The sequence below is a fragment of the Chanodichthys erythropterus genome, chromosome 3 (genome assembly GCF_024489055.1).
Source record: "Chanodichthys erythropterus isolate Z2021 chromosome 3, ASM2448905v1, whole genome shotgun sequence".
NCBI lineage: Eukaryota > Metazoa > Chordata > Actinopteri > Cypriniformes > Xenocyprididae > Chanodichthys > Chanodichthys erythropterus.
The window spans coordinates 7,609,429-7,620,419 of record NC_090223.1 but is presented as its reverse complement, the minus strand read 5'-3'; the positions used below and the strand labels follow the sequence as shown (position 1 = coordinate 7,620,419).

General features: G+C 38.8%; 1 protein-coding gene across 3 annotated transcripts; it reads left to right on the top strand.

Moving 5' to 3' along the window:
* LOC137008218 (CD9 antigen-like) lies at window positions 1–10,716 on the top strand. Of its 3 annotated transcripts, none has more exons than XM_067370136.1 (9): window positions 1–110; window positions 285–363; window positions 4,411–4,513; window positions 4,642–4,739; window positions 4,827–4,901; window positions 4,983–5,084; window positions 5,494–5,583; window positions 9,643–9,726; window positions 9,857–10,716. In XM_067370136.1, the coding sequence occupies exons 2-9, from the start codon at window positions 304–306 to the stop codon at window positions 9,983–9,985; spliced, it is 741 nt and encodes a 246-aa protein (XP_067226237.1). In that variant the 5' UTR covers window positions 1–110; window positions 285–303; the 3' UTR covers window positions 9,986–10,716. The 3 variants fall into 3 exon arrangements, with proteins under 3 accessions (XP_067226237.1, XP_067226245.1, XP_067226227.1); XM_067370144.1 differs by having other exon boundaries at window positions 8–115; window positions 10,030–10,716; XM_067370126.1 differs by having other exon boundaries at window positions 8–115.
* Window positions 10,717–10,991: the final 275 nt, after the last annotated feature.

The following is a 10,991-nucleotide window of genomic DNA, read 5'->3' as shown; positions in this document are numbered from 1 at the left end:
CGTGTGAGGAAAAGCACATTCGACCGCAGAGCGCAGATCAGACAGTGAAGACATCAGCGGCTATACAGAGACAATCTCGACAATACCACAGCTCTTCTCTACAGCACTAGGCAAGGCAAGTTTACTTATATAGCACATTTCATAACGATGAGCATACAAAATGCTGATTACAATTAAAATGCATTTTTTAAAGAAAAAAAAAAACTTTTGTTTATTATTTGTTCAATCAGTTAAGACGTTGGCAGTGTTCGTCTGGGGTCATTTAACAGAATCTTTTGTTGCAGAGAAATAAATCGGCTCGTGATGGACGGGTGCGCGCAGATGTGTAAATGTTTCCTGATCTTGTTTAACATTCTGTTCGCTGTGAGTATGTCTCAGTTTTTATTCATATTTACTTGTCTGTTGGTTAAGCACTGTGACTGTCTCCTTTGATTTACAAAGTCTTATAAATGTAAATATGGAACTTGAGGTCTAGTTTCACTTTCAGCCCATTTGCAAGTAAAAGCCTGCAGGTGCAGTGACATAGTGTCTGGGAATGAACGGGCATATGGGGATTGGAGAAGGCGATGGGGGGATGGGGGGGTGTCACAATATGCTGTATTCGACAGAACATTGCTACAACCAAAGTGAATCCCCCATTCATTCTCTGTGCACTGTATTCTGTCTGTCTATCTATCTATCATGTAATGAACGTGTTTAGATACCAGGATAAGTCTCCTACAGCAGCGAAGCTGGGTCAAAACTAGGGGTGCAGCAATTCAAATTACTCACAGTTCGGTTTTTATCACGGTTTCGGTATGGTTTAGTATGTGCAATGTTTAGGGAAAAAAAGACAACTGTCAAATCAAAATAAAGAAAACAAGAACAAATAATCAAACTACATGCAACAAGATACAAACAAATTAAACAGTGCTTTTTAGGTTTTTCAGGTATCTAAAAGCTGATGATGATTGTGATCCAGTGATAATGATTGTGATCCAGTGATAATGATTGTGATCCAGTGATGATGATTGTGATCCAGTGGTGATGATTGTGATCCAGTGATGATGATTGTGATCCAGTGATGATGATTGTGACGCAGTGATGATGATTGTGATCCAGTGATGATGATTGTGATCCGGTGATAATGATTGTGATGCGGTGATGATGATTGTGATCCAGTGATAATGATTGTGATCCAGTGATGATGATTGTGATCCAGTGGTGATGATTGTGATCCAGTGATGATGATTGTGATCCAGTGATGATGATTGTGACGCAGTGATGATGATTGTGATCCAGTGATGATGATTGTGATCCGGTGATAATGATTGTGATGCGGTGATGATGATTGTGATCCAGTGATAATGATTGTGATCCAGTGATAATGATTGTGATGCAGTGATGATGATGATTGTGATCCAGTGATGATGATTGTGATCCAGTGATAATGATTGTGACGCAGTGATGATGATTGTGATCCATTGATGATGATTGTGATCCAGTGATGATGATTGTGATCCAGTGATGATGATTGTGATCCAGTGATGATGATTGTGATCCAGTGATGATGATTGTGATCCAGTGATGATGATTGTGATCCAGTGATGATGATTGTGACGCAGTGATGATGATTGTGATCCAGTGATGATGATTGTGATCCAGTGATGATGATTGTGATCCATTGATGATGATTGTGATCCAGTGATGATGATTGTGATCCAGTGATGATGATTGTGATCCAGTGATGATGATTGTGATCCAGTGATGATGATTGTGATCCAGTGATGATGATTGTGATCCAGTGATGATGATTGTGATCCAGTGATGATGATTGTGATCCAGTGATGATGATTGTGATCCAGTGATGATGATTGTGACGCAGTGATGATGATTGTGATCCAGTGATGATGATTGTGATCCAGTGATAATGATTGTGACGCAGTGATGATTAGGGCTGGGTATCGTATCGTTCAAAAATTTTCGATACCGAGACGATACCGATACCTTGACTTCGATACCGATACCTAAACGATACCTTTTTCGGTACCAGTTTTATAAAATCTGTTTAAACAAGATTACATAACCTCAAAAAAATCTTTGGTTTTATATTTTAACTTTGTTGACTTTTTATCAGACTCAAAGACTCATCTCCTGAGCCACTGCGGGGAATAAAAAAAGCACAAATTAACAAAATTTACCCAACACAATAAATCAGTGCAAATAGTTTTAATAAAGTTTAGTTTTCAATGGAAAAAATTAAGTATGTGAGGCTCTATTTAAATCACTCAGCAATTGTTCTTCAAAAAATTTATTATTATTAACAAGATCAAAGCGGAAGTAAGAGTGACGCAGTTCGTTGCGTCTTACCGTGAAATAAGAGTTCTGTGTCTTTATTAAAATCAACACATTAATGATTCATCTGTCATCCACTCGCAATTAATTTGAATGTTATTTTTTTATTACTTGGCCCGACCCGCAAATTATCCGCAGTATCAGGAGGATGCTGATACCCCTTTTTCAGCAGAATTGTTTGCGTTCTGGAGCCAGAGGCAGAGCCTGTGCTCGTGCAGGTGAACGAGCCTGTCATGAACCGGTCGCGTGTTTCCATAGACTTGAGGGAAGAACGCTGATGTAAAGCTGCTGTGTATTGTACCTGTCCATAACTAGTCTAAAAAACATTGCGCGTTCCGCTGTTTCTGCAGGCAGTGCTACACTTTTGTTTTCTGTTAACAATATCTGTAGTGAACCGGCTGCTCACATAAACAGCCGTTTCTCACCCGTCCATTCGGAGATAAACTGAAAACGAAACCGTTGATTCAATCGCCCTCTCGCACATATGGTCTCTCTCGCGCATATAGTTTTATATATTTAGATATAAATAACAATGTAGCGCAACGTTACTTGCTCCTCAACGAGACAGCGAAAGCATTTCTCCGCCCCTCTACTCGGCTCCATTCTGAGGTACCGAAATTTGGTACCGAATGACAAGACACTTTTCGATACTCGGTAGTATCGAGGCAGTTCGATCGGTACCTAAAAAGTATCGAGTTCGGTACCCAGCCCTAGTGATGATGATTGTGATGTGGTGATGATGATTGTGACGCAGTGATGATGATTGTGATCCAGTGATGATGATTGTGATGCGGTGATGATGATTGTGATGCGGTGATGATGATTGTGATGCTCTGATGATGATTGTGATGCAGTGATGATGATTGCGATCCAGTGATGATGATTGTGATCCAGTGATGATGATTGTGATCCAGTGATGATGATTGTGATCCAGTGATGATGATTGTGATACAGTGAAGATGATTGTGATGCTCTGATGATGATTGTGATGCAGTGGTGATGATTCTGATCCAGTGATGATGATTGGGATGCAGTGGTGATGATTGTGATGCAGTGATGATGATTGTGATGCAGTGGTGATGATTGTGATCCAGTGATGATGATTGTGATGCTCTGGTGATGATTGTGATCCAGTGATGATGATTGGGATGCAGTGGTGATGATTGTGATGCAGTGATGATGATTGTGATCCAGTGATGATGATTGTGATCCAGTGATGATGATGATTGTGATCCAGTGATGATGATTGTGATCCAGTGATGATGATTGTGATGCTCTGATGATGATTGTGATGTGGTGATGATGATTGCGATCCAGTGATGATGATTGTGATGCAGTGATGATGATTGTGATGCAGTGAAGATGATTGTGATGCTCTGATGATGATTGTGATGCAGTGCTGATGATTGTGATGCAGTGAAGATGATTGTGATGTGGTGATGATGATTGTGATCCGGTAATGATGATTGTGACGCTCTGATGATGATTGTGATGCAGTGATGATGATTGTGACGCTCTGATGATGATTGTGATCCAGTGATGATGATTGTGACGCTCTGATGATGATTGTGATGCAGTGATGATGATTGTGACGCTCTGATGATGATTGTGATCCAGTGATGATGATTGTGACGCTCTGATGATGATTGTGATCCAGTGATGATGATTGTGATGCAGTGAAGATGATTGTGATGTGGTGATGATGATTGTGATCCGGTAATGATGATTGTGATGCTCTGATGATGATTGTGATGCTCTGATGATGATTGTGACGCTCTGATGATGATTGTGATGCAGTGATGATGATTGTGACGCTCTGATGATGATTGTGATCCAGTGATGATGATTGTGACGCTCTGATGATGATTGTGATGTGGTGATGATGATTGTGATCCGGTAATGATGATTGTGATGCTCTGATGATGATTGTGATGCAGTGAAGATGATTGTGATGCAGTGAAGATGATTGTGATGCAGTGAAGATGATTGTGATGCAGTGATGATGATTGTGATGCAGTGATGATGATTGTGATGCTCTGATGATGATTGTGATGCAGTGATGTGTGTGTCTTTCAGCTGGTGGGTTTTGGCCTAGTCTCTCTGGGAATGTGGCTCCGGTTCGGCGCTGAAACCAGAGGATTGTTCGACATCGATCTGAACACAGCACAGTTCACTATCGGTTCGTCCTTCTATGATTTCTCATTTGACATCTGTTGAACTGTTGATATCTACACTCTCTTTATGCTGACACTCTTTCAGTCTGTAAGTTTATCCATGATTTGATGTGTTCTGTCTGTTGTCTGTCAGGTGTGGTGGTGTTGGTCGTCACCGGTGCACTGATGCTGCTGGTCGCTGTTATCGGCGATTGTGGCGCATGTAACCACAGTAAATCTGCTCTTGGTGTGGTGAGGAAAATACTCATATTGTCAGACCTGAATTAGATGAACTCTGTTTATGTACTGAATAAACATTTCTGTTTTTCTGATGTTCAGTTTTCTGGCCTGCTGTCCTTTCTGATCATCATTGAAATTGCAGCTGGTGTGATGGCCTTCATGTGGAGTGAAACGGTAAACAGACAAAGAGATCATGAGCACATATCTGTATAATAGGACAGATTTGAAGGCAGTTGTGTGTTTATTGTGTTGTAGTTGTCAGAGGAATTGGCGAATTTCTACAAAACGATCTATGCTCAGTATGTGAACACCGGGAGTCCCGGTCAAGCCATGACCCTCAAAATATTCAACAACGCTGTAAGCCACTCACACACACACTCACACACACACACACTCACACACACACACACACAAACACACACACACACACACACACACACACACACACACACACACATTGGTACTTCAATCATTATGATAACATTCCATAGACATAATATTTTTATACTCATCAAATCCAATTTCTTTAACCTCTAACCCTAAACATATTCCTCACAGAAAAATGTATGCATTTTTACATTTTTAATAAAAAATAATTTATTATGGTAATTTAGTTATTTGAATTATGAGGACATGCAGATGTCTTGTAGCGGGTGTGGCCTGAAACCTGAATACATACTGCATACTGCAGACGTTGGTTTAGGGCACATGATGTGGGTAAACCAGTGGAAACATCATTTAACAGCTGTGTGTGTCTGTCTGCCAGTTTGACTGCTGTGGCATCGGTGGACCCATTGAAATTTTAGTGCGTGACACCTGTCCAGAAGGCAACTTCCTGAAGCAGATCACATTTCCCGTGAGTCACTTCCTGTTTGAATTAAGGCCCGTTCACACCAAAAAACTATGACCATAAAGATAACGATAACTATATTATTGTTCACACCAGTGGACGATAACTATAACGATAACTATATTAGTGTTCACACCAGCGAACGATAACTATAACGATAACTATATTAGTGTTCACACCAGCGAACGATAACTATAACGATAACTATATTAGTGTTCACACCAGCGAACGATAACTATAACGATAACTATATTAGTGTTCACACCAGCGAACGATAACTATAACGATAACTATATTAGTGTTCACACCAGCGAACGATAACTATAACGATAACTATATTAGTGTTCACACCAGCGAACGATAACTATAACGATAACTATATTAGTGTTCACACCAGTGGACGATAACTATAACGATAACTATATTAGTGTTCACACCAGCGAACGATAACTATAACGATAACTATATTATTGTTCACACCAGTGGACGATAACTATAACGATAACTATATTATTGTTCACACCAGTGGACGATAACTATAACGATAACTATATTAGTGTTCACACCAGAGAACGATAACTATATTAGTGTTCACACCAGCGGACGATAACTATATTAGTGTTCACACCAGCGAACGATAACTATAACGATAACTATATTAGTGTTCACACCAGTGGACGATAACATTAACGATAACTATATTAGTGTTCACACCAGCGAACGATAACTATAACGATAACTATATTATTGTTCACACCAGCGAACGATAACTATAACGATAACTATATTAGTGTTCACACCAGTGGACGATAACTATAACGATAACTATATTAGTGTTCAAACCAGTAAACGATAACTATAACGATAACTATATTAGTGTTCACACCAGCGAACGATAACTATAACGATAACTATATTATTGTTCACACCAGCGAACGATAACTATAACGATAACTATATTAGTGTTCACACCAGTGGACGATAACTATAACGATAACTATATTAGTGTTCAAACCAGTAAACGATAACTATAACGATAACTATATTAGTGTTCAAACCAGCAAACGATAACTATAACGATAACTATATTGGTGTTCACACCAGTAAACGATAACTATAACGATAACTATATTAGTGTTCACACCAGCGAACGATAACTATAACGATAACTATATTAGTGTTCGTACCAGCGGACAATAACTATAACGATAACTGTATTAGTGTTCACACCAGCGAACGATAACTATATTAGTGTTCACACCAGAGGACGATAACTATAACGATAACTATATTGGTGTTCACACCAGTAAACGATAACTATAATGATAACTATATTAGTGTTCACACCAGCGAACGATAACTATAACGATAACTATATTAGTGTTCGTACCAGCGGACAATAACTATAACGATAACTGTATTAGTGTTCACACCAGCGAACGATAACTATATTAGTGTTCACACCAGAGGACGATAACTATAACGATAACTATATTAGTGTTCACACCAGTGGACGATAACTATAACGATAACTATATTAGTGTTCACACCAGAGAACGATAACTATATTAGTGTTCACACCAGCGGACGATAACTATATTAGTGTTCACACCAGCGAACGATAACTATAACGATAACTATATTAGTGTTCACACCAGAGGACGATAACTATAACGATAACTATATTAGTGTTCACACCAGTGGACGATAACTATAACGATAACTATATTAGTGTTCACACCAGAGAACGATAACTATATTAGTGTTCACACCAGCGGACGATAACTATATTAGTGTTCACACCAGCGAACGATAACTATAACGATAACTATATTAGTGTTCACACCAGTGGACGATAACTATAACGATAACTATATTATTGTTCACACCAGTGGACGATAACTATAACGATAACTATATTAGTGTTCACACCAGAGAACGATAACTATATTAGTGTTCACACCAGCGGACGATAACTATATTAGTGTTCACACCAGCGAACGATAACTATAACGATAACTATATTAGTGTTCACACCAGCGAACGATAACTATAACGATAACTATATTATTGTTCACACCAGCGAACGATAACTATAACGATAACTATATTAGTGTTCACACCAGTGGACGATAACTATAACGATAACTATATTAGTGTTCAAACCAGTAAACGATAACTATAACGATAACTATATTAGTGTTCACACCAGCGAACGATAACTATAACGATAACTATATTATTGTTCACACCAGCGAACGATAACTATAACGATAACTATATTAGTGTTCACACCAGTGGACGATAACTATAACGATAACTATATTAGTGTTCAAACCAGTAAACGATAACTATAACGATAACTATATTAGTGTTCAAACCAGCAAACGATAACTATAACGATAACTATATTGGTGTTCACACCAGTAAACGATAACTATAACGATAACTATATTAGTGTTCACACCAGCGAACGATAACTATAACGATAACTATATTAGTGTTCGTACCAGCGGACAATAACTATAACGATAACTGTATTAGTGTTCACACCAGCGAACGATAACTATATTAGTGTTCACACCAGAGGACGATAACTATAACGATAACTATATTGGTGTTCACACCAGTAAACGATAACTATAATGATAACTATATTAGTGTTCACACCAGCGAACGATAACTATAACGATAACTATATTAGTGTTCGTACCAGCGGACAATAACTATAACGATAACTGTATTAGTGTTCACACCAGCGAACGATAACTATATTAGTGTTCACACCAGAGGACGATAACTATAACGATAACTATATTAGTGTTCACACCAGAGGACGATAACTATATTAGTGTTCACACCAGAGGACGATAACTATATTAGTGTTCACACCAGAGGACGATAACTATATTAGTGTTCACACCAGCGAACGATAACTATAACGATAACTATATTAGTGTTCGTACCAGCGGACAATAACTATAACGATAACTGTATTAGTGTTCACACCAGCGAACGATAACTATATTAGTGTTCACACCAGAGGACGATAACTATAACGATAACTATATTGGTGTTCACACCAGTAAACGATAACTATAATGATAACTATATTAGTGTTCACACCAGCGAACGATAACTATAACGATAACTATATTAGTGTTCGTACCAGCGGACAATAACTATAACGATAACTGTATTAGTGTTCACACCAGCGAACGATAACTATATTAGTGTTCACACCAGAGGACGATAACTATAACGATAACTATATTAGTGTTCACACCAGAGGACGATAACTATATTAGTGTTCACACCAGAGGACGATAACTATATTAGTGTTCACACCAGTAAACGATAACTATAATGATAACTATATTAGTGTTCACACCAGTGGACGATAACTATATTAGTGTTCACACCAGTAAACGATAACTATAACGATAACTATATTGGTGTTCACACCAGTAAACGATAACTATAATGATAACTATATTAGTGTTCACACCAGTGGACGATAACTATATTAGTGTTCACACCAGCGGACAATATGAATCATAAAAACATATTCCGGACAGCGAATCACAATACACAGCTAACCAATCTCAGTCCATTGCGTATTTCTGAGGGAGGGGCTTCATTGAACCAGGAACTCAACAGAGCATTTTTAGGAGAAGGGAAACAGCAGTGTAGAATAAAGGTAAAATATATGAAAAATTTGGCATCTTTTTCTTAAAACGAAGCATTAAGACATGTTTAACTGCGCCCCATAAACACAATCAAGCCTAGAAAAAAACAGTGAACCACCCCTTTAAAGCAGGATGGATTCTGATTATCGTTTATCAGCTGGAAAAAAATCATCCTGAAAGTGATTCCAATGATATCGTTCCTCTGCGCTGTTATCGTTATAGTGCCGTGGACTCCCTACTCTTTTACATTTAGAAGGATTTTGAAAACTACTATAGTTACAGTAATCATCCATTGTGTGAACGGGTCTTTACGTTTATTTCTGCATGTGTGATGATAGAGGAACGAAGCTAACACTCATCTCTGTGTGTGTGTTAGAGCTGTCCCAGTGTGATCCGGGACATGTTCAAGTCAAGCGCTCCGCTGGTGTTGGGAGGGTTCCTAGGGACGGCAGGAATCATGGTGAGTCCATCTGAACAAACACTGGAGTTTATGTCCATTCACATCCACTCACACTGGAAGCGTGTCCAGTGCTGCATGCTGATCGTCTGTCTTTGTGTGTTTGTCTGCATGTGTTCCCGCTCCTCATCAGGTGGTGGCACTGGTGTGCAGTGTTGTTCTCAGCAGACACGTCTCTCGGTCTCACGCATCTCCTCCTGCATACGTGCTCCTCACCTCCCAGCCATCAGTCCTGATTCCTCCAGCAGTCCAGCAGATATAATCTCTCTCTCTTTCTCTCTCTCTGTCTGTCTGTCTGTCTGACAGTTGGCGGCGCTGTTGTGCAGCTCCATTCTCTATAAAAGTCTGAAGTCGCCTGTCTACTCGTCTCCTGCCTACTACTGAGAGCCGACCTGACCCTCCACTTGTCTGTCTGATGGAGGGATGAACACTTTCTTCAGCCGCGCAGGTCAAGGAGAACCACACCTGAGTGTGTGTGTGTACCATCCAGAAATTAGTGTATTAAAAATGTTTTTTCTTGGTTATGCAAATGTTAAGGGAACGTTCCATTTTATCACTCTGTAAACATTGTGAGAACGTTACAATTGAAAGTTTTCAAACGTTCTAAAACAAGTAGAAACATTTAAAAAATGTTAAAGAACATCCAACTAAAATGTTTCAGAAAATCATTCCATGAACAAAGTATAGATAATATTTTTGTACTAATGCTTTGAGAACATTAAAGACCAGACAACTTTGAACAAATTGTTTGTTTATAACTTTGAGAGAACGTTGCCAGAACGTTAGAAAGGTCCCTGTTAGCTGTGCAGAAACATGTTCAGACACAACCTATAGCCTTAAGGTTGGGGTTTATTTCATTTTATTTAATGGAACTTTTCATTTCTGAATTCTGCATAAACTCCGTCTGTTACAATCCCATCCTGAATATTTCATTTTCTTGTCTTGTTGTATGATTAAAGCTTCAATTTTACTGAAAAACATTAAAGAAACTTCCACAAACCCGTCTCAGTCGAGTGTGTTTCATCAGATGGATTTTTAATCCATATCAGGATATTTATGGATTGATTAATTAAACCTGTCACTCATATCTTTTAAGTTGTTGCGTTTGTGATAATGATAACGTCAACATGGCGGATGATGTCTGGATCGCATTCATACTCAACGAGGTCAGGCTATATAGCGTTCGTTAAGTAAGTAGCCTACTTATTGAAATTAAGTTCCTCCTCATTCAGTAGGTGGTTTCTCCGTCTCGCCTGCACTTGTTTCAC

Bases quoted from the DNA above. Each gene is read 5' to 3' on its own strand.
- LOC137008218 (XM_067370136.1), top strand. From the start codon at position 304: ATGGACGGGTGCGCGCAGATGTGTAAATGTTTCCTGATCTTGTTTAAC. The intron at 4,514-4,641 runs GTTCGTCCTTCT...GTTGTCTGTCAG, and splicing joins CACAGCACAGTTCACTATCG to GTGTGGTGGTGTTGGTCGTC. The intron at 5,584-9,642 runs GTGAGTCACTTC...TGTGTGTGTTAG, and splicing joins TGAAGCAGATCACATTTCCC to AGCTGTCCCAGTGTGATCCG.